At 38.8% G+C, this 27,145-nt stretch overlaps 1 protein-coding gene across 1 annotated transcript; it reads right to left on the reverse strand.

Annotated features, from left to right (window-relative positions):
- Positions 1-987: 987 nt before the first annotated feature.
- On the reverse strand, positions 988-13,448 carry adam28 (ADAM metallopeptidase domain 28). The gene is made up of 22 exons (XM_041041716.1): positions 13,328-13,448; positions 9,816-9,904; positions 9,633-9,709; positions 9,128-9,206; positions 8,808-8,884; positions 8,242-8,425; positions 8,022-8,084; positions 7,766-7,837; positions 7,389-7,558; positions 6,728-6,809; positions 5,683-5,816; positions 5,010-5,187; positions 3,783-3,872; positions 3,252-3,447; positions 3,006-3,111; positions 2,670-2,826; positions 2,469-2,549; positions 2,219-2,312; positions 1,963-2,068; positions 1,769-1,862; positions 1,591-1,686; positions 988-1,140 (listed from the first exon to the last, which is right to left on the reverse strand). The coding sequence occupies exons 1-22, from the start codon at positions 13,383-13,385 to the stop codon at positions 1,108-1,110; spliced, it is 2,316 nt and encodes a 771-aa protein (XP_040897650.1). The 5' UTR covers positions 13,386-13,448; the 3' UTR covers positions 988-1,107.
- Positions 13,449-27,145: the final 13,697 nt, after the last annotated feature.

Raw genomic sequence — 27,145 nt, forward strand, 5'->3', positions numbered from 1 at the left:
GAGAAGAATCATATTCATTCAGTCACTAACCTTCACCTGCTAACATGAAGACTACCACCACCCAGATTCTGGCCTCCTTTAACAGCACAGGACAAGAACACTGTTTTGTTGATCAGGTATTTGTTTAATTGGAACATTTAAAGCAATACAAGATCTGGCTGCTTGTATTTTTTTTAACCTTGCACTGAGCTTGAATATATATATATTTTTTTTACATTATGTACATGTTCACATAGCGAACTTATTTAAGAGAAGGAGCAGTTTAACAAAGGTGCCCTGCAAAAACCTTTACATAAACCAAATTAGTAATAAGAATTAGCAAGAACCTACACTGTCACAGATTTTGGTTGAATACAAAGCAGCGTGCCCAGTGTAAACACCCTCAGAATGTAAACTAAAAGTCATGATGACATTTAATTTAATGCTTTAAACAAAGCATTAACATCAGCTCCTAATTAGGATCGGAGGACATTCAGAAGAGAAACTACTCAAAATATGTTTAATATAATATATATAAATATAGTTCTAATAATCAGTGTTTCCTAATCTTTCAGTTAGTATTTCTATTAAATTGCACAATAATGAACTAGAACTTTTAGACCATCACATCAAAGTTTATCAAAAATAATTCAGGATATTTTTAACAGTTAAATAAACATGATCAAATGTTAAACTACTGCAGCTGCTGAAACAGTTTGGCAACTAAATACAGTTTTGTGCAATATTCTGCATCATTTCTTTTATAAAATATAAGAACATGTATAAAATGAAATGGCTCACATTCAGGGTCAGAGCTGTTTCTAGCTGCACTAACCCAAACCCTATAGTATATTAAAAAAAAGTGCCTTAAAAACAAAAAGCTAGTAATAAAAGGCCTCAGTGCATAGCATGCAAGTAACAATTTAGAGTCCAGTTTGTCCCTCCTGAGGTCTGCACATCACTGGTGCTTCAGGCAGCGCTGCAGTGACAACACTGCAAAGGAAACAGTCATGACAGGAAGCCTTTAATTAAAATCTGTCCATTTCTTCGGATTTCCAGTTGCCTCTTGTTGGGAACAACGCACAAATGTGAGTCTCCCCAGGTTCACTCATAGATTACACTGTCTCATCAGACCTTTGGTGGAGGAACTGGCTTCAGAGCCTACAGGACAAAAAAAAAGTGTATTACAAAATGTAGACTGAGTGAGTAAACGTAGAGGAAAAGCCATGCTTTATAGCCAGTTTGTGAGCAGCAACAGGTGCAAATTATATTTTCTCTTCAGCAAAACTGAGTGAAAAAATTGAATTTTCCTGCTACAGGTTTGTGCTTGAATAACTGAGATCGCCATGTGGTGTGTTTATCGGACAGTCTTATCCTCCAATCAGATTAGACGTTTTGGCAACAAAGAGAAATACAAAACTGATGATCTTATCTGTGCTCTTCTTCTGTGGTTTTAGTAAAAGCTTCTAACACAGAGAGACGTCCTCAAGGCAACATGTGAAAAAGCTGCTGCCGGTTTGATGGTCAGAGCTGCTGTGTTCAACACCGTATCAGAAGCCTGTAAACTGTGTGCAGTGTGGCACTGAACCTCTTCAAAGACATGTGAGTTACCTGACGTGCAGCTGAGTAGTTCTCTTTCCCAGGTTTAGGTCTGTTCCCTGCTGGAGGTGGTGGAGGTGGAGCTCCTCTGGGCTTTGGCCTTACAATCTAAAATTTCAGGTATTGTTAGGACATGCAGTGAATAGTTATTTGTCATCCCAACCCAACGCAGTATATTCCCACACATTACCTGTGGCACTGGTACGGGTTGACTAGGAACTGGTGCTCTGTTTATGTAGTGAGGGGACCTGTCCACTGCTGGCTGCTTCCTCTGTACGTGTGCACTGTTGTAAAGAGAAAGATTTAATCTGCTGGTTCTCATCCCTCACAAAGGGGAGTTCACAGTAACACAGCAAGACCTGCAACAGGGTGACCATTACTTACGTTGGCAACACGGGACTTTGTCGTTTTTTCCAGACGAACCCAAACACACCAGCAATGATACCTAGAACCACCAGTATGACTGCCACAGCGATGGCAACAGCTGCTCCTGCAGGAATGAAACTGAATTCAGTTTGGTTTGGATGCAGCAGTGCATCAGTCAATATTCAGTATGAGTTTTATACACACACATATATATATATATATAATATATATATAAATATATGTATGTGTGTAATATGTATGTAACTGTACATACCAGTAGAAAGAGAATTGAAAGCTTCATCCTGCGAACTGCAGTGAGGAGGCATCCAGCCAGGCTCACACTGACACTCACTTTTGTGATTGCACACCTGAGACAGAACATCATAAGTTGATTATCCTATGTTATCAGTGTTTTATGACACCATGCAACAGCAATACCTTTGTTAGCGCACGGTGCCATTAAACACACCATCCAAACTGTACTCAGGTAAACCAAACTCGGAGCAGTGCTGGTGTGTACTTACAGCATGGCCTGGGCATTTTGCAGAGCAGTTTGTGTTTCTGTAAGCCACCTGAAGATCCATGCACTGATTCTGGACGCACACCTTCAAAAACACAAAGACAGTCATTGACTTTGAATAGGCTCCGTCCACATCGGAAACACATTTAAAGAATGAGCAACAGTAAAAAGAAAAAGCAGTACAGACTCTAACACAGCCTATTACCTTTCCATTGTCACATTTAGTCCCAGTGTCCACCTGGCCGTAGTCTTTAGTGTAGTCTCCAAAGAAAGCTGCCTTGCAGTCACCGATCCTCACCATGCGGCCGTAGTTTGGGTTTTCATTACCATTGTGGCAGAAGAGCTTTCCACAAAACCTGTCTCTGCAAAGGACAGAGAGGGTTAGTGTGTGTTTAGATTCACTTAAGAGACACCACCTCTTCTGCTAAATAATAAACCTAAATCTATTCTAATACAGATACCTGATGAGTCTGCATATTAAACTACCCAGATCATAAATTAGGGCTGTTACTATCAAACTGTATGTTTTGCTGAGACTTACTCTCGCTGGCAGGGGATGTACTGGTCGTTTGAGGGACGTGTGCAGAAGCCATAGTATAGTCCTCTGGTGTTCTGATCATAGCAGGAGTCACGGGCCACTATAGCACCTGATGAAAAGGAAAGATTTTACATGGCAGCATAGCTAATTTATTTATTTATTAGGTTTTTTTTAAATTGGTAATGTATTTAAATATTACGGTAGCCTGAACTTCATGTAACAAAAAAAAAAAAAAAAAATTACACTCACCTGATCCATACATCTTGACACACTGGTTCGACCTCTGTGGACACTGGCCATTGTAGCAGTATCCCAGGCCTCCGTCACATGGGAGGCCATTCACAGCAAACACATCCTCGGGACAGGTGGGCCTCGTCCCATCACAGTACTCTGCCAGGTCACACTCATCCTGCTTCCTGCGGCACTCCCTGGAGCGAGGCGCGATCTGAGTGGAGGTGGGAGTCATAGAATTAAGTATGGAGGGCTTTGCAACAAGTGTGTGTGTGTGTGTGTGTGTGTGTGTGTGTGTGTGTGTGTGTGTGTGTGTGTGTGTGTGTGTGTGTGTGTGTGTGTGTGTGTGTGTGTGTGAGACACCAAACAACATTAGTTAGGGCAACGGACCAGCACAGTTTTACTAAAAAAAAAATACTAATTACAATTACTTGTAGTATCTCAAATGTCCACCAGGGGGCTGTGGTGGCTCAAACACCACATTGTACAAAGGAAAGTAACAGCCATGGCAGCAAGAACAACAGCATTTATTAATTCACATTTACTCACCTTACAGTTCTCACAGCACTCGCCTTCAGCACACTGGGAGCCTTCCTTCAGGGTGCAGGTGGTGGCATTGCAACAAGGGTTGGTGCACTCCTGTAAGGACAACATGGAAAGTGCTTAGGCTGATATTAATGCTCACTCCTACAATGCTGTGTAACTTCCTCAGTAATGTTCCTGTATTTTTAGCTTTACTCAGTTCTGTGTGTTTGTGTATATTTGTTCAGATCTTGTTTTGTTTTTCAGGCCTTCCCTGACATCAATAACCTGCCTGTAATAGTACACTGTGCACACTTGGCACACACTATGGATATTTGATCTAAGTTGACAGTTTCTGGTATGTATTACCTGTTTTAATTTTCCTACAATTCTTGGAAATGTTCTTGTGGTACTCCTACGTTACTGTTTGTGGTATTGCACCATAATGTCTTACATGAAAAACAGGTATATGGTAAAGGCTGTGCTGAAAAGTCATTTAAACTTTAAACTCCGTGTCATGCTGAGGCGTGACAAAGCACATGTAGAGCTTCTTTATCGTCTGTGCATCTGCTGAATACCAGCAGACGTACAACAACAGGTCTGAACTCATTCATGGCTGCTGGAATGCACCTCTCAGAGACTATTACAACCTTACTGTTATGCTCAGCTGAAAGCGGAAAAGACACAATGCATCAGCGATCTTTCACACATTCTTTCAAATAATAATTCTGAAACCAGGGTTTGTAAAGTGTAGGTTATCATTGTAGAATCAAAATCAGTTCAGTTCAATGTACCTGTTGATCGTATCATTTCAAGAATTCAGGAGTAATTTGTACACTTCTGTTTATGCTATAAACATATAACTCATACTGACACAGTCATAGGATGTAATAATTTAAGCACTGTACACTATAAAAAAAAACTGTGCACAGTGAGCAGTCAGTGCTTATCAACTGAATAACTAGCTTAATGAAAACAGCTGCTAATGTACAAACTCATTCACGCTTCATTCAACTAAGTTTCACTCTGTACTTTCCCTCTGGTCATTCACCCTGCGCCTGCATTAATGTATCTGCCCTCAGTCACTCTTCCTCTTGACTCTAATTTTCTTAAACGTGTTGGTGCATGTCAGGCAGCTTCCTTCCCATCAGACAAATAAATCAAGGTGTTGAGTCCTACGCTCGAGAAACGATGTTGAGGCAGATACTGTAAAATCATGTGATGCTTGAATGAGTGCTTGTTAGTTTTCTTTACCTCCACAGTGCCACAGTCACACTGCTCTCCTTTCTCCAGAAACCCGTTGCCGCAGACTGAAGGAGACACCAAACTCGCGTAGTCTGGTATGTCCAGCAGACAGCTGGGGCTGCGGCTTGTCAGGTATTTTTCATAGTTACTGCTGCTGCAGCTACTGAAAGTCCGGGGAACGTTCCAGCTGAGGAAAAACAACACGACGTCACACTATTTGTACAACAGTCAGACACAAAGATTTTTGAACATAGTGTTTTCTTGGCTGCCTCAACCCTTCATCTGATCCTCCCAGAAAATGTTTTTGATTGGACCCAGTTTTTTTTTCTGTGGGCCAGCAGACATTTTTAACAGCAGGAAATGCACGGCTGTAGGTAATAAGATTAACAGCATTAATGGCTCCATCTTTAAATATGCACAATGCAAAGCCCCTGAAACCAAAGCAGCTAAATTCTTTATTGTCATTTTATTATTTACATGCGCTCTTTTAATGTTGAGATATTTTTAAATGTCTTAGCATTGCATCCATTCACAGTGGACAATTTAAAAAAAAGGATCAAAATTGATGCAACAGAATCAGAAATGTGATCTTTTTTTATTCCACACATTTTTCTTTCTCGTCAAAACACGATGCCTACTACAGAGGTCTGGTAGACTCACTTAAAAAAATGATTTTCTTTACCTGAGGGCAGCAGCCATGATGCAGCTATCCCCAGAACAAGCACAGGCACTGGAGTCGTCATGGTCCATGCCCAGGTTGTGGCCCATCTCATGAGCCAGTGTAGCTCCCACTGCAATGGCCCGGTCATTGTGGTCCTGAGAGAACAGAGCATGAGTTGCATGAGTGGAACCCTTTACTTTTATCAGCATTTCACATCTGTTCAAAGCAAACATGTGATGGAAAATATCTGTTTCCTCAGTCTGCTTTGTTTCCTGGCTTTCTGACCACAGTAATGCCGAGGCCTTTTTGAATTTATTGTCAGAGTTCCTCATCAACCACGGCAGAGTGTTCAAAGACGTGTGATGCACCACAGTGGGAGAGTTTCATAACACCACTGTCAGCTGAACTGTCTCCAAAAAAATAATAGATACCAGAAGATTAACATTTTTCTTACTAATGAAGATAATGGGGAACTCCTTTGACAAAACTATACTATACTGACCTCAGCGACACAGATCTGCCTCAGTATTTGCACTTATTGAAGAAATTATTAGACTCAGGAATGACGATGCTAAAAATAACAGTAGTGTAGTGTGTTTGCATGACGTTTGTTATTTAGTACTAAACCAAAGTATTGGGCAATTTGACCTGACGATGGTGCTGGATAAAAAGTTAAGGGTTAAGTCAAGGGTAAGGGAAGTTATTACCGTTCACACCTGAGGGGAACATGAAAGTCTGTACCAAATGTCACGTCAGTCCATTTCACTTAAAACCACTAACGCAAGGGCAACCGTCAGGAGATATTGAAATATTTCCCTTTGCTAATTGAAAACACTGAGCTGATGGTGCCATCACAGGAAGACTCAGAAGACTGTTAGCGTCATTAGGGTTGATCCTCTGGGAACCAGCAGCTGTTGAAATATTTTAGTACTGGTCCAAAGTGATGCACTGACTGACCATCACTGCCATTTCTAGAGCCTTGCTGCTAAAGCTCCTTTGTTGTTAACATTGCACCCAAACAAGAGTATGATACACAAGATACCATCCAAATAACAGAAGTCTTCACCTGTACTACTCCAACAGAGTGACCAGAGCACAGAGTCCCAATGAAAGCCAGCCCCACAGTTGCTCCTTCAAAGTCAATACCACTGAAAGACAAAGAAAGACAAGGTAAGAAACACTTGCTGTTCATCCATCCATTTAGTTCTCTGTTCAGCTTCTACACTTTGTTACATTCAGAGGAAATGTGGCCACCAGTTCTGTGGCTTTTATTTGGTAACCTTCAGTTCAGTTTGTCCTGATTTGATGGAAATAAAAGAACTTTACCATTTTCACAAAAGCACTGACTGATTTGGTCGACGTGAAGTAAACTGGCACTATAGAGTTTACTCAGCTTAAAAAAGCTGGCTAGTAAATTCAGCGTATCGAGACGTCGGTGCTACCCTGAAATCCAAATTCGAAACATAAATGTACGGACGTGGTTTGTGACATCGAATCTAGTGTGAAGCCAGTGAAGGTTCGATGTGCACATTCACGCAAGTTACACAAGCATGGTGTGGAAACCTAAAACTTCCAGTACGTTAAGATCTGATGATTCAAAGTGGTTAAACAAAGAATGACATCACAACACAGTCTTCCTCCGTGCAACACACCACATTTTTCACACCACACATAAGAGTCAGTTTCTCCCATTTGATACTGTTTGGTACTACTTAGGCTGTTCAGACCTGATGAGATGTGCGTTGTCATGCTTTTTCCTATTGACCAGCTCAGAGTTCCTCCAGTTCATGAAAGCATCCAGGTTGGCCCCAGCTGGGGGGGTCACACTGATCAAGTCACCGCTGGACCAAATCTCTATCCCCACCAGAGCAATGAAAGTCCTCAGAGGCTTATAGGCCTGCGAACACCACCAGCAGGAGATCACCACCATGAGAAAGGGAGCAACTATACAGTTTATTTTACACAGAAAAAAGACCAAATTTTTAGGCCTATGGCTGCAAATGGGTTTACAAGACTTGGAAATATCAGCCGAGATGTATCAGAACAGATATGACCTAGAGTCTGGACATCGTCTTTCTGAGAAATCCAAAAAGAACAGACTCACCATGTTGACAAAGTTGACAATTTCAAATATCCTCTTTCTCAGCTTTGTCTGATCTCGATTCATCTTCTCAAACTGAAACACCACATCATCATGTTAGTGCAAAGTCACATCCTCATTTCTCAGCAGCTGATTCATGATCAATTACCCACATGATATATGATGATACACTGACGTTGATAACATGTCATCAGAACCACGTCACACTGTTATTTTAAAGTATATCATTTTACATTTCTCTGTGTACATTATAGCTTACCTCACGGTTATCAGCAACAAGGAAGAGCTCGATGTACTTCTGCTGTTGGACAATAGTTATACCCTGGAGGGCAAAAGAGTGAAGTAGATAAAGGCCTGTTTTGTCTTTATAGACCATGTAATTACTAGAATGTGTCAGAACTGCAGCTCTGATCAGATGGACTGAAAACCTAAAACAGTTCAGGGTGTGTGTGTGTGTGTTTTGACAGAAATGTTGTTACCCCTGATCTGGAGCGGCTGCGACTTGTTGGGGGCTCAAAGTCGTCACTCCAGCTGGTGTTGGTTACACCACACACTGCAGGTGTGAAGGTCTTCTCATCTAATGTGGTCACTGCATGATCCCCCTCATCGCCACCAGACAGCGGCTCAATCAGGTACCTCTGGGCAGATGTTCTGAAGTAACCCCTAAACCAAGACCAGGACAGTCCTTTTAGTTCAGTGAAAATTGCTTTGAGGCTAAATTAAACAGGTTAAAAATCTCTTTTGTCATTCAGTAGACGGACATATTGGACTGCTGCTGCCCTTAGAGGCTGAAAAACGCAGGTTTGAGTTCACGTCAAGAACTTTAGTCTCCACATTGTTAATTTAATCCTAATACAGACTGAAAAAGTAGTCCTTTGGCTTCATGCTTGGAGGTTTTATCCCACCAGTAAAGTTATATTGAAGCCATCTCCATGACTTGTTTGTAATGTGAGCAGGTGTCATCATGGGATACTTGCAATATGAGAGTGGAATGTTTTTGAGGTTTTGATGAGACTTAAAAGTTAAAGAGAGAAGGTTTGCTCACCTGAGTCCATCACAAGTGCTGATGCTAACAGACGACTGGCTGTCATTCACAATCCTCCCATGATAGTAGCAGTGATCCTGATAAAGACATGAGGACGATGACTGGGCTATCACATAAGAAAATCCACTATAAATATAAACAGATTAAAAAATTCAAAAATATAAAATTTAATCTGTTTATATTCACTGAATCTGGTCTTTTTTTTAACCATTAAAACACATGGTTTAGAAAATACAGCTGTCTGTGATTTCACAGTCATATTATGGACACATAATGGACATGAGGGGAAGTGAAACATGCCTACAAAAGCAAAAACTCACAATGTCATTCGGTTTTGTGGTGACTTCTGTCCCGTCTTCTTGGTAGTAAGTCTCCGTGTAGTCTTGGGTGAGTAATTCACTGATGATGAAAAGATGTAAAAAATAAATTCACATCATGCCGTTTTCACACGCCACGTCAGTATTTGAAGTCTAGCAAATTTACGACAGATCTGATGGTCTCACTTTTTGAGGCCTGGGAAAACACACCAAATGGTCTTACTGAAAATAATATTTATTATTTATAATATTTTATACTTATTATTTATGTGTAATATGGGAAATCTAATTCTGAGGCTTCAACATCTGCTTGTGACTTTTAATGTCTCCAATGACACACTTACACAAAAAAACACTGTGGAAAAAAAAGAAAATGAAGTGAAAACAGGAAGTTGCACTAATCATTGTTATAGGAACTGTTTTACTCTGGACTATGTATAAATATTAGTCTTCTGGTTTTGTCCCTGATAGTTTACAGAGACATGTCTTAAGGGAAGGAAAAACTTACTCATTTTTTTCTAGTTGTATTTCAATGTGTTTTCCTCCCACTGTCATTGCATACTTAACGGTCTCCGGTCTGAGGTTCTGTGGAAAATAAAGATTCAAGTTTCCCTTAAATAACATCACAACCGTAGCTTGATCATGTTTGTAAGAGCAATGCACAGGTGTCTTTGTGATACTCATGCTGTACCTCTGCATGTCTTTTTCTGACTGTGTGAAGCCTGACGGGTCGAACCACTTCATAGTCCTTCACCTCCTCAAACTCATTTCCATGACTTTCTGTGGAGATACGACACACGTTACACGTTAAAGTATTTATAGCACAGTTACAAACTTTAATATCTAAATAAGTGCTGCAGTGTTTGTTTACATTGTGGCAAGGGTGAAACTGATTTCTGTTTCTTGATTTCATGTACACTTTCCTTACTCTGTGCTTTGCTTTTCAGTGGGCTCATATGTTCCAGTGCCACCCGTGTACATTTGCATTTACATTCAGCACAGAGAAGCATAAATCCGGGTTCATACCAGGAAATTGATGCTATCTTCATTTTTGCTGGATAAAGCAGCAGGTAAGTATAAGATAAGGCAGTAAAGCACAGAGCTCCATATGCAAATACCCCACAGGGTTAGTGCATTAGCGAAACAGCAGAGGTCCACTTAGAATTTCTTTTTTTTTTTTAATACATTGTGAGCTGTAGGTGAGTAAAATTGTAGCAACTTTACAGACTGGATCCTTTAGAAAAAGTCAGTTGTAGGATAATGAATTTATATCACGGTTCACAGTGGATTAGAAATCAGATCGGTGCAGATTAATGCTGAGGTGTTGCTGAACGGCCTGCAGCCCTCTGGTGTTTCTGGCCTCAAAAGCTTGGGCAATCAACCCGTGCATGACAAGCCATGACACATTAATATGAAGTGTATACAGTATGGACACAGTGGTCTTCAGTGAAGGGATCCCTTGTTAAGCTTCTCTGGAGGAACACAAAGGGTTTTGTGAGCAGGAGCAAGTGCATGTGTTCATGTCAGGTTAAACACACTGTGTTTTGGTTGTACGCTGACCAGGCAAGGCTTTCATTTCAATGTCCACTTTTATACTTTCAAGTTGATTACAATATTCATACTGGGATACTGAGGCATGCTCAGAGGAATTTGCCTTTCAAGCTGCCGTACCTTGTGCAAGTCAGTTGGCAGCCTGAAAGGAATACATGCAGACAATATTCAAGACTGAAAAAGTCCCTTCAATTTTTCATCCATTCATCCATTTTCTTTACCACTTGATATGTCAGGGTTGCAAGGCAGCTCTTCTACAGTATAGTCTAATACAAGTCTATCTACTTGTTGTTGGGAAACGGTGGTTGCCAGTCCTTTACAAAATGCCATGAGTTTTACTTGGGTGGAGGAACTTTGCAGGTGTTCACTCACGGTCTTACCCCTCCTCTGATGCTCAGTCACTTTCAGATACACTACTCACAAAAAGTTAGGCATATTCAACTTTCGGGTGAAATTTCAGAATGCACCTAAAATGCACTATAACCTTTATAGGTGAACTTAATTTGACCTTCTCTAAACTCTTGAATGGACATGTCCAACTGTTCAATGTTTTGTAATTTGTACTTAAACAGTCCTCTTCCTCATGCTGTTCACATTTTGGCATCATGAGACCAAGACGACACCTAACATTTGATCAACAGTACCTGGGCACTGCGAGGCTTCAAACAGGATGTTCTCAGAGGGAAGTTGCCATTGAGCTTAACGTTTTACAGAGTGTCATCAGCGGGTTGCAACAGAGACACAGAGAGACTGGAAGAGTCACAGAAAGGCAAAGAAGTGGACGTCCTTTGGCCACATCCCCTGCTGATGACCGCTTCATTGTGAACAGTGCCCTGCAGAACAGGATGATGAATACCACTCGACTCCAGGCACGTTTAAGGGTGGCGAGAGGCACCTGAGTGCGAAACCGCTTACATCAGCATGGTCTGCGCGCTAGACGACCTGCAAGGGTACCTGACCACACCACCAGGCACTCGTCTTGCATGGGCCAGGGAGCATTTGCATTGGATGAGGAACCAGTGGGCCTCAGTGCTGTTCTCTGATGAAAGTCAGTTCACACTGAGCAGAAATGATGGCCGCCAGTGCTGTTGGCGACGTCAAGGCAAACGCTATGCATCAGCCACTGTTGTTACCAGACGAGCCTTTGGAGGTGGTAGTGTTACAGCCCGGGCAGGTGTGTCTAGTCAATACAGAACTGCCCCACACCTTGTGAATGGTACTGTGACAAGCCAAAACTACCTGAATAACATCATTAATCCAGTCATTGTGCCTCTGCACAGGCCTGATTTCATCTTCATGAACAACAATGCCCTAGCTCATCGAAGCTGCATCATCAGGGAACGGCTCCTGGAGGCTGGGGTACCTCAAAATGAGTGGCCTGTGCTTTTTCCAGACCTGAATCTGAGTCGTCCTGTAGAGGGTCGTAACCCTGGACCCCAGAACCTCAATGACCTGAGGGCAGCCCTTCATGCCTCAGCAGGCAATTAGTTGACTTGTGAACAGCATGAGACGTTGTTGTCTGAGACTGACATTTTTTGTTGTGGTATACCCACCACTGGTTTTAGCTTTTGTTTGAATACATTGTTTGAGATGAAGAAATTATTATTGCATACTTCTACTTAAATGCCCTACTTTCAAGATATAATATCACTGTAGAATGCACTTTTTACATTTCCCATAAATTTCACCAGAAAGTTGAATATTCCTGACTTTTTGTGAGTAGTGTATTTCCCAAGACGGATGCTATATGTATATGCTATATATATGTATATATGTATATATATATATATATATATATATATATATATATATATATATATATATATATATATATATACATACACACACGTACACATTGTACATATATATTATTATATTATTCCATTTGACAAACTATGAATCCTGCCTCTTTTTTGTGTTCTTTGTGGGCTTCATCAGTGTCTACTTTTCAACTGTGTCAACAAACACGTTTTCTTGACATCCTTACCGGATACTCACCAAAATAAAGAAACTGCTTGACCAATGAAGTACTTTCCAGTCAATGAAACCTACTTAAAAGGAAATGACTAATTCACTCTGACTCATGTGTACCTGACAGCCATGTACGCAGTAGCACCTGATAGGGCGGAGGTTTTGTTGTGAACCGAAGTCCAACAGACTCCGACAAGTGTGTCACAACATCAGAAAAGCGTTTAAAGTGATTCCCACTCCTTTTGCTTGGTTTATGAAGCATTTTAAGATGGTATGGAGTGTGACAACAACGTAACAACAACAATTCAGCAACAACTGTAGTGTGTTCCAACAGGCATGGTAAAGGCACAGTCCCTGTCCTTTCTAATCATATCTTGCACAAGGAAATGCATTAGGCACAGAGCACCTTTTATCGCAGAGCGTTCCTTTATCACTGATGTAGATAAAGGTTGATAAACCACACTTTTAGGCAGAGACAAATACTATTTATTGTCCTAAAAGTGAAGGAAGCTACTTAGTTACACTTTTTACTTTATACTTAGGAACAAAAGCTTACATGATGCCAAAAACACAAGTTAAAGTGCTTTGGATAAACAGGATAGGATAAACCACCTTAAACCTATGCTTTAGTTATTAATTAGCCACTGTGCTGAGTGGAGGTAACAGTATCCAGTGACTTACCTGAGGGCTTGAGCGAGGCATTTAGCATGAGGATCCACAATAGGAGAGTTCGCTTCATTGTCCAAGTGCAGACAGTCGCTGTAACAGAGCAGATCGGTGCTCTGATCAGGCTTTATGCTGTCTATCTACATGCTGTGTTGCTGTCACGTGGCCACACCTTCGCCAGCCCTCCAGGACAGCTCACTCTCAACAACTCACGACCGGCCTGGGCACACCCCTGCTTCTCTTAAAGAATGCAGGAAAACTACTGCTCAGACTGTTGTGGCTCAAGCTTAACTCGCACTTGAAGTTTCATGATATATTGTCTTACAGTCTTTGGATGTTATAGGCTGTAATTTAGACAAATGCATGAGGTAAATTTTCTGACAGTAGTTTTACTTCTCTTACCTTTTTGGCAGATGAAACTTCTTTATTAGCACGAAAGCCATAAATCAGCAGCTTGACTCAATGTATGCTGTGGCTGACTGACTCACTAACAGTGCTTAAGCCACAATGTAATTTCCACATACATCACTTGTCTACTGCAGAAAGTTTCACAATATTTTCCAAATATAGACACTAAGCTGAGCTCGTTCTGCTGTGCTGTGGAAGCTCCTTCTCTGCCTGTCTGTCCCTCACCCACTGAACACATGCTTGAAGTCACAGCAGAGACAAAGTGTCAGAAGACAATGAGGCCAATGTGCATTCTCTGTGGTGATAGGGACAATTCAGGACATGGGGTCAGTGTGTGTGGTTCAGTAGGAGGAGAGTAGTGGAGTTAAAGTAACACTGTGTCTGACAGTTTGATGTAAATTTTGCTTTGCTATTATTAATATAACATAGCAGTAATATAATTTGTTTTAATTTTTTAATAAAAATAATATTGTTAGCACTGAAACCCGGCGTGGTCAAAAGACAAGGAAAAGACCAACACCAACAGAAATTCTAAGGACAAAGACTGAGCTGCAGCAGAGAACAAGACAAGACAAGCATCTGTGAGGCTGTGTTTAGGCACAGTGCTGTGCTTTGAGCTAAATGGTAATGGTAACAACATTCTCTCAGTGGGTCCACCCCACTCTGGTGGTATGTGTGAGCAGTCAAGTACCTGCTTGTATGATGCATTTCCTGAAGTTTATCACATAACTTTGTAGTGTTTGGACATGAATAATAACATTCACTCTGAATCCAGCATGTCACAGACTCATGTCTGTCCTAAAACCAGCCTACAACAACAACAACTGCACTGAGGTGGCACAGGAGACTGTAATGAATTATGGGATGCACTTAAAGCAACACTATAACTAACACTAACTATTTTACCTTAAGATGACAGTTTCAAAATAATTTAGATGCTTCAGGCTTGTAAAACAGGCAATGATGCTTCTTTCATTCCCACTCTGCTGTGAACACCTGTGCTTACACTGTGTAACTTGAGTTGAGCAGGTACAATCTCCTGTGAGAAGTGTATAACGCTTTAAGGCACTACATCACACACCTCCAGCTACGGACCTAGCTTTACCTAGCTCTTTAGTTAGAAGTTCATTTTTGACCAAACAATGCTCCCGTGGGGAACACAGATGTCTGCATAAGATTTGATAGCAATTTCAGACATTTCACTCAAAACTGTTAATGTGAACCTCATGGTGGCACAAGAGGAAAAGTCAGAGGATCACTAAAGTTAGTACAATACATTATCAGCGAGGCATGAATGTCCATACCAAAATTCATGGCAAACCATCCAATAGATATGAAAATATTTCAGTCTGAACTAAAAGTGGCAGAGAAACCAACTGACTGTCTGACAGACCAATACCATAGAACCACACTAACTACACACTGCTGAAGCTTCATATTAGTGTTGGCTGAACTGAAGAATGTATTTTTGCACAGTACAGCAACTGAAGACTTTTCCTCTCTGACTCAGGAGCTGTGTTAGCGTTGCGTTGTGGTCTCTGCCCCTAGTGTGAGCAGGAGACATGATTACAGCAGTCAGTAACACTTTCAATGTACATTTGGACATGTGAGTAGTGTTTAATTGGAGCCTCTCTGTACTCACAGAGCAGCATGTCCTACTGAAACATCGCTGAGGTCATGAGCTGATGATGTTTGCAAAATTACTTAATGGTGCAAGGTTGTTTCTGTAATTTCTGGTTTAACGAACGGACCATTATGTCATACTTACTGCAGTAATTACTGTGTACCCGTGGTGGCGATAACAATTGTAGCAGAATATGTAGTGATACTGTTTGGACAAGCCATGATTTAAGTACAAGGAATCAGGAATGAGCATCTGCTCAGGCATCAGATGTTACACTACCTTTTTCCATCTAAGTTATTATTCGGTATTTGTTTTGCAGTACGTGACACATTCTGCACATGATGAAACTTCGTCACCCGCCACATAATGAACATCCTGTTTCCCAGCCCTCTAGTTTTATGACTTAAAGCATGTTTGAAACTTCTTCACTATCATAACAGACAGTGCCTGTGTCAGTCTGAGTTCTCCCAAATAATGAGTAAATTAACATATGGAGAAAACACTGGCTGACAGTAGATCAGCGTCTTTATATAAAAATGTTGCTGTGGTAAATGGGTCACGTTCAGCTCTGATACTGTGAGGCAACTCTCTGAGTAAAGGAAGCATGAATCTTCAGTTCAACTTCAAGGTTGCAGTCTGTTGTTGCAACAACTAAAATAGATTTTTTTTAAGTAAATCATGAGTCCTCTTCCTGCAGCAGGATCAGATAGATGTAAGAGCAAAACACATTATCGACACGGTTGGAATGAGTTCTTTCTTTGGTGCTGAATATATTAACTATAAATTTGCAAGAAGCTGAAATAATTTCTGCATATATAAAACAACAGTGAAGTATAGTCAGTCTGTTTTTCAGCTTCCCTACCCTGTCGTGGCACTCAGACCCAAGTCCATTGCTTCCTGCTGAAATTCATATCTTTGAAAACATATAGAAGCATAATTTTGCACATTGGCTTGTAAACAGATAGGGACATTTATTCATTCGTTTTTTTTTTTTTTACAGACCAAAGTAACTGTGATTTTGTTCTCTGTATGCAACACTGGCAAGACAGTGAGGTGAGAATAAGTAACCACAGTAACACAGTCACAGTCCAACCATAACCATAGATGTGAATTTAAGTCCATACATGGACTTAATTTCACAGCTTCCTGTTATTTAGAATCGTAATTCATTTCCCATAGTCTTTATTTATCTGTGGTCCTTCTGTGTGGTAGAGTACTAAGAAGTCCAGAAAGACGTGTGAAAAGTGCATGTATGCAACATGTGTGAAATTGCTTACGTCATTTGATGGTGGGTGTATAACCTGCATTTAGCTTGACTCTTTGGCCACAACAGAAACATGCTACATTTTCTACCTCTACTCCTACTCCTTTGAGTTAACCTCTGTTCATTTATTAATGAGTGATGTAGGCTGTGAAAAAGGAAGTGAATTAGTGTCATTCACATTGTCAACATTCACAGGGGTAAAATGCTTTTCATTTCACTCTGTTGTTTTCTGTGAAGGTTGGTTACTAATTAAGCCTTTTCAAACCTTGTATAAAAAACAAATCTAAATGTCACATACGACAGAATTCTTCAATAACAGAAATATCCAGATGTAAAAACATTAAACTCTCAGACCTCATAACTCTCAACTCTCACTAAGAGTACCCCCCCAGCCAATACACCTGCTCTTAGCACATTTTTTTAAAAATTAAACAGCAAAGTTTCTGATGTGCTATGTGCTGAGCAGTCAGCATTTCAACTACTCCATCATGTTTCGCCTACCTTTGATTCTGTTTTCACCAATAAACAGCCGTTCTGTTTTTGAGCCAACATTTCACCTTTAAGTGGACCAAACTCACACCAGCTCCACTGGCACACAGGGTATTTTAACCAGGTTAGCCATGAATTAATCACTGACCATTATTGTTTGTTTACCATGATGATGATGATGATGAAGAGAGTCATCAGTAGCAATAAATAATGTTAATGCACCCAAAAGGACAAAATCATGCAGTCATATCACTTTTAAAAGCTTTTAAAAAACTTTTAAAAAACTGAGATACATCAAAGCATAATCCAAAGGGAGCGACAAATAGGAAGCCTCTGTGTTATGGGGAGACCCTGTGCCCTGAAGTAAGGTAAATGCACTACACACTCTTTCTCAGGTAGATTTTATCAGAATGTTGATCCTGGTGTGAACTGGTGGTGGTGATGTATGTGGTATAAACATATGGAGATGGGGGTGAAGGAGAGAAGACACATTGTGATTGTGTATTTGATTTATTGAATTTAAATTGTGTTCACCTTTCTCCTTTGTTGCACCTTTTCCTTATTTTATCCCTTAAACTTTTAGTAAGCTTGACTCGGTGGGGATGCACAAGAGTTCCAATGTACATGTACTGCAATGTATCTGTGCAAATGGCAAAATAAACTTTATTCTTGTTCTAAACTTTATTCCTCTGTCAGAGCAGGAACAGCAAAACCTGGGCTGGAGCGGTCCATTTGGTTAAATAGGGGGGTTCACAGAGGAAGAAACCAAGTGTGGTCTTTTGTGGTGAAATGACCAGTAAGTGAACTTCTGTTTTCTATGTTATTTGATATTGTGATTATTGTAAGTGTGCTGGAAGAGATAATTGATATTGATTTCTGGAGAAGGTGCAGTCCACCAGGATAAAAGTGAGGAGGCTGTGGGGCCTGGAAGCTGGAGAGGAGAGAGGCGCAGCTGTATTTATTTGATTTCAGTTACTTTGCAGATTAACATTATTAATACATAATACAACCAACACTAATGCAATCATAGTTATTATCATGTCATGTCATCATCTGCCACTTATCTGGGTACAGGGCCAGATCGCGGGGACGACTGTCGGCCAGTTCACAATGCACCAAAGTCCTATGGCACCTCCCACAGGTGGTGGGCCCATGGGATGCAGTGCCGCCCAGAGTGGGGCTCAAACCCACAACCCTGAGAGACTGAGTCTTGTGCTCTACTGACTGAGCTAACCGGGCGGTACTAGTTATAATCTAATAATGAATTTACATTATTCTAAAAGAATTCTGCATCATGAGTATTTTTACTTTTGGTTCTTTATGTTATAGTTCTGAAAAACAAAACTGAAGATGCCCTTGTAGGAAAAGCTCAACATAAAAAGGCTCTTGGTTGCCAAAGAGCAGTCACAGGGTCCACAGAAGTACCAGGAACTAGGAAGCAACCAGGTAAACGCACATGAGACAAGAACAGATACAGACGTGGGCATAAGAACAGCAGGAACAGACGTGCAGGTGCAAACACAAGCAGAGATACAGACAAACTGACAAAGGAAAAGAGGAGCAATGACACTTTAATGCACAGGGTAATGGGCAACAGGTGAATCCAATCAGGGCGGGGCAGACAATCACTAAGGAGGGAGCCAGGACAAAGACAGGAAGTTGACCAATGACAGATACACTAGGTTCAGGGTTTCAAAATAAAGCAGGAAGTACTCACAAAAACCAAGAACAGGTACACAAGAGTAGGATATCCAACTGAAACCAGAAATACAGAACAAACTCAAGAACCAAAAACAAACTCTAACCCAGGAGTTACAGACCCAACCTAAAGAAGAAACTCAAAAACGAGAGCCCACAAACAGTCCAAAAAGAGTTTAACAAAAACCAGAAAGAACCCAAAACTCACCCTGAGCTGATCATCATGACAAGTCCGAACTCACTCCCTAACAGTTTAATCAAAAGACCCAAAACAGAGTTTGTAAAGTAGCCCTTTTAGGGGCTGATCACAACACTAAGTACATTTTGGTGCTAATATTCAGTGTATTTTTACTTTGGGAAAATTTTGAATGTTGAAACTTTTACTTGTAACAGAATATTACACTGTGATGATCCTACATACAACTTAAGAAAGAGTACTTCTTCCACCACTGTCTATAACTGTAAACCTAAATGAGTCAAAGTGAGGGTGAGTGGAAAGGATTTTTTCTAAAAAAATTCTAAAGTGCTGGTGGAGCTGTGGGTGCAGCCATCAAAAAAATATACCCAACATCTTTCTACAGAGATCGACTATAATAAGAATGTGTATTACATTATGAATGAAAGTGAGATCTCAGCTAATGCATCTTCCTGTGTAATTTTCTTTCCCACTCACATTTCAGTAACATTGCATCATGGAGGGATTATTCATCTGACAATCTGGTTGTGATTTAATTCAGCTTGACAGTAAGTATTTGATTAGGGTCATGACCTGGTCTCTTGACTCAGAGTCAGTGTCCACAAATGAATCATTGTTCTTTTTTCATGATCTCTGGTTTGCACTTTACAACATCGCCACCAGAGAGCAATATCTTCCTTTCACTACCACCCAGCTGCAGTGAACCTGGACTGCCTGCAGTGGGCTCTCATATGATGCACAAACATCAAGTCCATCACAGCGAGTCCTCTGGTCAGATGAAGTGAGTTAAAGTCATGTTAAAAAATATTAATTTCATACTGGAAATAACAATTTTGTTGAAGCAGTCTAAATATATTGAATTACATAAAGTCACTCCACCAGTATCAGTAGGTGAGTGACTACAGACGGTTTATGTGCTCTCCATATTGGACAGGTTTTTTTTGCAAAATCTTAAAAGTAGACAATATGACCACCAGAGATGGGTTTTGTGTACAGTATTTGCTCTGCCTGGGCGGTGGGAGGAGAGCTAGCTTGCGTGACCTTGGTCTCTGTGGAAAAAAACGACTTTATTGATTGCACATGGAGAAAGTATGACAATGTAAACTGTGTTGCTGATAGAGTCCTTCCAGGGACACTCTGCTGGTCTGACTTTGATGATGAATCAGGATGCAAGATTTTCCAATATCCCTGCAGGCCAAGATCCATATCTCGTCACTGCTGTGGAACCAGTTCAAATCCATTTTCAAACTTAACAGCTTCAGAGACTCATAACTTGTTCTCACTTTACTCTAATGGCATTTACAGTAATTTGATCTTCATTGCAAGAGCATTAGTGCTGAATAGGTAGGTAGGAGAATAGGTACCACCACCACGCTGTACATATACAGACCACATCCCAGCTTCATTAGGGCCCAAGCACGAAATTCGTGTGAAGCCCTATTGTAACTGAAGGGATTATTATTATTCTCCTTTTATTTTTCTTCTGCTGCTTTGTCGGCTAATTTGACCCCCTGAACGTGCTCAAAAAGTCACCAAACTTTGCCCAAAATTGTTCCCCGGGAAATTGAAGAAAAAAAGCCTTACTACACCATGACGTTTTTTGGCATATTTTGAAGTCATACTAAAGTATGACTTTTTTTTGGCCTATTTTGAAGTCATACTAAAGTATGACTTTTTTTTGGCCTATTTTGAAGCCTTACTATACTATGACATTTTTTGGCATATTTTGAGGTCATACTAAAGTATGACTTTTTTTGGCCTATTTTGACGCCATACTATACTATGATGTTTATTATGATATTTTGAAGTCATACTAAAGTATGATTTTTTTTTGGCCTATTTTGAAGCCTTACTATACTGTGACGTTTTTTGGCACATTTTGAGGTCATACTAAAGTATGACTTTTTTGGCCTATTTTGAAGCCTTACTATGCTATGACATTTTGAGGTCATACTAAAGTATGACTTTTTTGGCCTATTTTGAAGCCTTACTATGCTATGACATTTTGAGGTCATACTAAAGTATGACTTTTTTTTGGCCTATTTTGAGGTCTCACTAAGTATGACTTTTTTTTTTAATCATATTTTGAGGTCATAATTGAGTATGACTGTTTTTGGCCCATTTTGAAGCCTTACTATACTATGACGTTCTTTGGCATATATTGAGGACATACTAAAGCATGACTTTTTTTGGCCTATTTTGAAGCCTTACTATGCTATGACATTTTTTATGATATTTTGAGGTCATACTAAAGTATGACTTTTTTTGGCCTATTTTGAAGCCTTACTATACTATGATGTTTTTTGGCATATTTTGAGGTCATACTAAAGTATGAGTTTTTTTGGCCTATTTTGAAGCATTACTATACTATGACGTTTTTCCTGATATTTTGACGCCATACTATACTATGACGTTTTTTATGACTTTTTGAGGCCATACTAAAGTATGAGTTTTTTTGGCCGATTTTGACGCCATACTATACTATGACGTTTTTTGGCACATTTTGAGGCCATATTAAAGTATGAGTTTTTTTGGCCGATTTTGACGCCATACTATATTATGACGTTTTTTGACACATTTTGAGGCCATACTAAAGTATGAGTTTTTTTGGCCGATTTTGAAGCCATACTATACTATGACGTTTTTTATGACTTTTTGAGGCCATATTAAAGTATGACCTTTTTTGGCCGATTTTGACGCCATACTATACTATGACGTTTTTTGGCACATTTTGAGGCCATACTAAAGTATGAGTGTTTTTGGCCGATTTTGACGCCATACTATACTATGACATTTTTTATGACTTTTTGAGGCCATACTAAAGTATGAGTTTTTTTGGCCGATTTTGACGCCATACTATACTATGACGTTTTTTGGCACATTTTGAGGCCATACTAAAGTATGAATTTTTTTGGCCGATTTTGACGCCATACTATACTATGACGTTTTTTGGCACATTTTGAGGCCATACTAAAGTATGAGTTTTTTTGGCCGATTTTGACGCCATACTATATTATGACGTTTTTTGGCACATTTTGAGGCCATACTAAAGTATGAGTTTTTTTGGCCGATTTTGACGCCATACTATATACTATGACGTTTTTTGGCACATTTTGAGGCCATACTAAAGTATGAGTGTTTTTGGCCGATTTTGAAGCCTTACTATGACGTTCTTTGGCATATATTGAGGACATACTAAAGCATGACTTTTTTTGGCCTATTTTGAAGCCTTACTATACTATGATGTTTTTTGGCATATTTTGAGGTAATACTAAAGTATGACTTTTTTTGGCCTATTTTGAAGCATTACTATACTATGACGTTTTTCCTGATATTTTGACGCCATACTATACTATGACGTTTTTTATGACTTTTTGAGGCCATACTAAAGTATGAATTTTTTTGGCCGATTTTGACGCCATACTATACTATGACGTTTTTTGGCACATTTTGAGGCCATACTAAAGTATGAGTTTTTTTGGCCGATTTTGACGCCATACTATATTATGACGTTTTTTGGCACATTTTGAGGCCATACTAAAGTATGAGTTTTTTTGGCCGATTTTGACGCCATACTATATACTATGACGTTTTTTGGCACATTTTGAGGCCATACTAAAGTATGAGTGTTTTTGGCCGATTTTGAAGCCTTACTATACTATGACGTTCTTTGGCATATATTGAGGACATACTAAAGCATGACTTTTTTTGGCCTATTTTGAAGCCTTACTATGCTATGACATTTTTTATGACTTTTTGAGGCCATACTAAAGTATGAGTTTTTTTGGCCGATTTTGACGCCATACTATACTATGACGTTTTTTGGCACATTTTGAGGCCATACTAAAGTATGAATTTTTTTGGCCGATTTTGACGCCATACTATACTATGACGTTTTTTGGCACATTTTGAGGCCATACTAAAGTATGAGTTTTTTTGGCCGATTTTGACGCCATACTATATTATGACGTTTTTTGGCACATTTTGAGGCCATACTAAAGTATGAGTTTTTTTGGCCGATTTTGACGCCATACTATACTATGACGTTTTTTGGCACATTTTGAGGCCATACTAAAGTATGAATTTTTTTGGCCGATTTTGACGCCATACTATACTATGACGTTTTTTGGCACATTTTGAGGCCATACTAAAGTATGAGTTTTTTTGGCCGATTTTGACGCCATACTATATTATGACGTTTTTTGGCACATTTTGAGGCCATACTAAAGTATGAGTTTTTTTGGCCGATTTTGACGCCATACTATATACTATGACGTTTTTTATGACTTTTTGAGGCCATACTAAAGTATGAGTTTTTTTGGCTGATTTTGACACCATACTATACTATGACGTTTTTTATGACTTTTTGAGGCCATACTAAAGTATGAGTTTTTTTGGCCGATTTTGACGCCATACTATATACTATGACGTTTTTTATGACTTTTTGAGGACATACTAAAGTATGAGTTTTTTTGGCTGATTTTGACGCCGTACTATACTATGATGTTTTTTATGACTTTTTGAGGCCATACTAAAGTATGAGTTTTTTTGGCCGATTTTGACGCCATACTATACTACGACGTTTTTTGGCCGATTTTGACGCCGTACTATACTATGATGATTTTATGACTTTTTGAGGCCATATTAAAGTATGAGTTTTTTTGGCCGATTTTGACTCCATACTATACTATGACGTATTTTGTCACATTTTGAGGCCATACTAAAGTATGAGTTTTTTTGGCCGATTTTGACGCCATACTATATTATGATGTTTTTTATGACTTTTTGAGGACATATTAAAGTATGAGTTTTTTTGGCCGATTTTGACGCCATACTATACTATGATGTTTTTTATGACTTTTTGAGGCCCAAAAAAATTTTGACTTTTTTTGGCCGATTTTGACGGCATACTATACTATGACGTTTTTTATGACTGAGGCCCAAAAAAATTTTGACTTTTTTTGCCCGAAAAAAAAGCCATACTATACTATGACGTTTTTTATGACATTTTGAGGCCCAAAAAAATTTTGACTTTTTTTGGCCGAAAAAAATGCCATAGTATACTATGACGTTTTTTATGACATTTTGAGGCCCAAAAAAATTTTGACTTTTCTTGGCCGATTTTGACGGCATACTATACTATGACGTTTTTTATGACATTTTGAGGCCCAAAATAATTTTGACTTTTTTTGGCCGATTTTGACGGCATACTATACTATGACGTTTTTGTGACATTTTGAGGCCCAAAAAAATTTTGACTTTTTTTGCCTGAAAAAAAAGCCATACTATACTATGACGTTTTTTATGACATTTTGAGGCCCAAAAAAATTTTGACTTTTCTTGGCCGATTTTGACGGTATACTATACGATGACGTTTTTTATGACATTTTGAGGCCCAAAAAAATGTTGACTTTTTTTGCCCGAAAAAAACGCCATACTATACTATGACGTTTTTTATGACATTTTGAGGCCAAAAAAAATTTGGACTTTTTTTGCCCGAAAAAAAACGGCATACTATACTATGACGTTTTTTATGACATTTTGAGGCCCAAAAAATTTTTGACTTTTCTTGGCCGATTTTGACGGCATACTATACTATGACGTTTTTTATGACATTTTGAGGCCCAAAAAAATTTTGACTTTTCTTCGCCGATTTTGACGGCATACTATACTATGACGTTTTTTATGACATTTTGAGGCCCAAAAAAATTTTGACTTTTTTTGCCTGAAAAAAAAGCCATACTATACTATGACGTTTTTTATGACATTTTGAGGCCCAAAAAAATTTTGACTTTTTTTGCCCGAAAAAAAAGCCATACTATACTATGACGTTTTTTATGACATTTTGAGGCCCAAAAAAATTTTGACTTTTCTTGGCCGATTTTGACGGCATACTATACTATGACGTTTTTTATGACATTTTGAGGCCCAAAAAAATTTTGACTTTTTTTGGCCGAAAAAAACGCCATACTATACTATGACGTTTTTTATGACATTTTGAGGCCCAAAAAAATTTTGACTTTTCTCTGCCGATTTTGACGGCATACTATACTATGACGTTTTTTATGACATTTTGAGGCCCAAAAAAATGTTGACTTTTTTTGCCCGAAAAAAACGCCATACTGTACTATGACGTTTTTTATGACATTTTGAGGCCCAAAAAATTTTTGACTTTTCTTGGCCGATTTTGACGGCATACTATACTATGACGTTTTTTATGACATTTTGAGGCCCAAAAAAATTTTGACTTTTTTTGGCCTGAAAAAAAAAGCCATACTATACTATGACGTTTTTTATGACATTTTGAGGCCCCAAAAAATGTTGACTTTTTTTGCCCGAAAAAAACGCCATACTATACTATGACGTTTTTTATGACATTTTGAGGCCCCAAAAAATTTTGACTTTTTTTGGCCGATTTTGACGGCATACTATACTATGATGTTTTTTATGACATTTTGAGGCCCAAAAAAAGTTTGACTTTTTTTGCCCGAAAAAAAACGCCATACTATACTATGACGTTTTTTATGACATTTTGAGGCCCAAAAAAATGTTGACTTTTTTTGCCCGAAAAAAAAGCCATACTATACTATGACGTTTTTTATGACATTTTGAGGCCCAAAAAAATTTTGACTTTTTTTGCCCGAAAAAAACGCCATACTATACTATGACGTTTTTTATGACATTTTGAGGCCCAAAAAATTTTGACTCTTTTTGCCCAAAAAAAACGGCATACTATACTATGACGTTTTTTATGACATTTTGAGGCCCAAAAAAATTTTGACTTTTCCTGGCCGATTTTGACGGCATACTATACTATGACGTTTTTTATGACATTTTGAGGCCCAAAAAAATTTTGACTTTTCCTGGCCGATTTTGACGGCATACTATACTATGACGTTTTTTATGACATTTTGAGGCCCAAAAAAATGTTGACTTTTTTTGCCCGAAAAAAAAGCCATACTATACTATGACGTTTTTTATGACATTTTGAGGCCCCAAAAAATTTTGACTTTTTTTGGCCGATTTTGATGGCATACAATACTATGACGTTTTTTATGACATTTTGAGGCCCAAAAAATTTTGACTTATTTTGCCCGAAAAAAACGCCATACTATACTATGACGTTTTTTATGACATTTTGAGGCCAAAAAAAATTTTGACTTTTCTTGGCCGATTTTGACGGCATACTATACTATGACGTTTTTTATGACATTTTGAGGCCCAAAAAATTTTTGACTTTTCTTGGCCGATTTTGACGGCATACTATACTATGACGTTTTTTATGACATTTTGAGGCCCAAAAAAATTTTGACTTTTTTTGGCCGAAAAAAAAGCCATACTATACTATGACGTTTTTTATGACATTTTGAGGCCCAAAAAAATGTTGACTTTTTTTGCCCGAAAAAAAAGCCATACTATACTATGACGTTTTTTATGACATTTTGAGGCCCAAAAAAATTTTGACTTTTTTTGGCCGATTTTGACGGCATACAATACTATGACGTTTTTTATGACATTTTGAGGCCCAAAAAAATGTTGACTTTTTTTGCCCGAAAAAAAAGCCATACTATACTATGACGTTTTTTATGACATTTTGAGGCCCAAAAAATTTTTGACTTTTCTTGGCCGATTTTGACGGCATACTATACTATGACGTTTTTTATGACATTTTGAGGCCCAAAAAAATTGTGACTTTTTTTGGCCGAAAAAAAAGCCATACTATACTATGACGTTTTTTATGACATTTTGAGGCCCAAAAAAATTTTGACTTTTTTTGGCCGATTTTGACGGCATACAATACTATGACGTTTTTTATGACATTTTGAGGCCCAAAAAAATGTTGACTTTTTTTGCCCGAAAAAAACGCCATACTATACTATGACGTTTTTTATGACATTTTGAGGCCCAAAAAAATTTGACTTATTTTGCCCGAAAAAAATGCCATACTATACTATGACGTTTTTTATGACATTTTGAGGCCCAAAAAAATTTTGACTTATCTTGGCCGATTTTGACGGCATACTATACTATGACGTTTTTTATGACATTTTGAGGCCCAAAAAAATGTTGACTTTTTTTGCCCGAAAAAAACGCCATACTATACTATGACGTTTTTTATGACATTTTGAGGCCCAAAAAAATGTTGACTTTTTT

Source organism: Toxotes jaculatrix, chromosome 7 (assembly GCF_017976425.1).
Source record: "Toxotes jaculatrix isolate fToxJac2 chromosome 7, fToxJac2.pri, whole genome shotgun sequence".
NCBI lineage: Eukaryota > Metazoa > Chordata > Actinopteri > Toxotidae > Toxotes > Toxotes jaculatrix.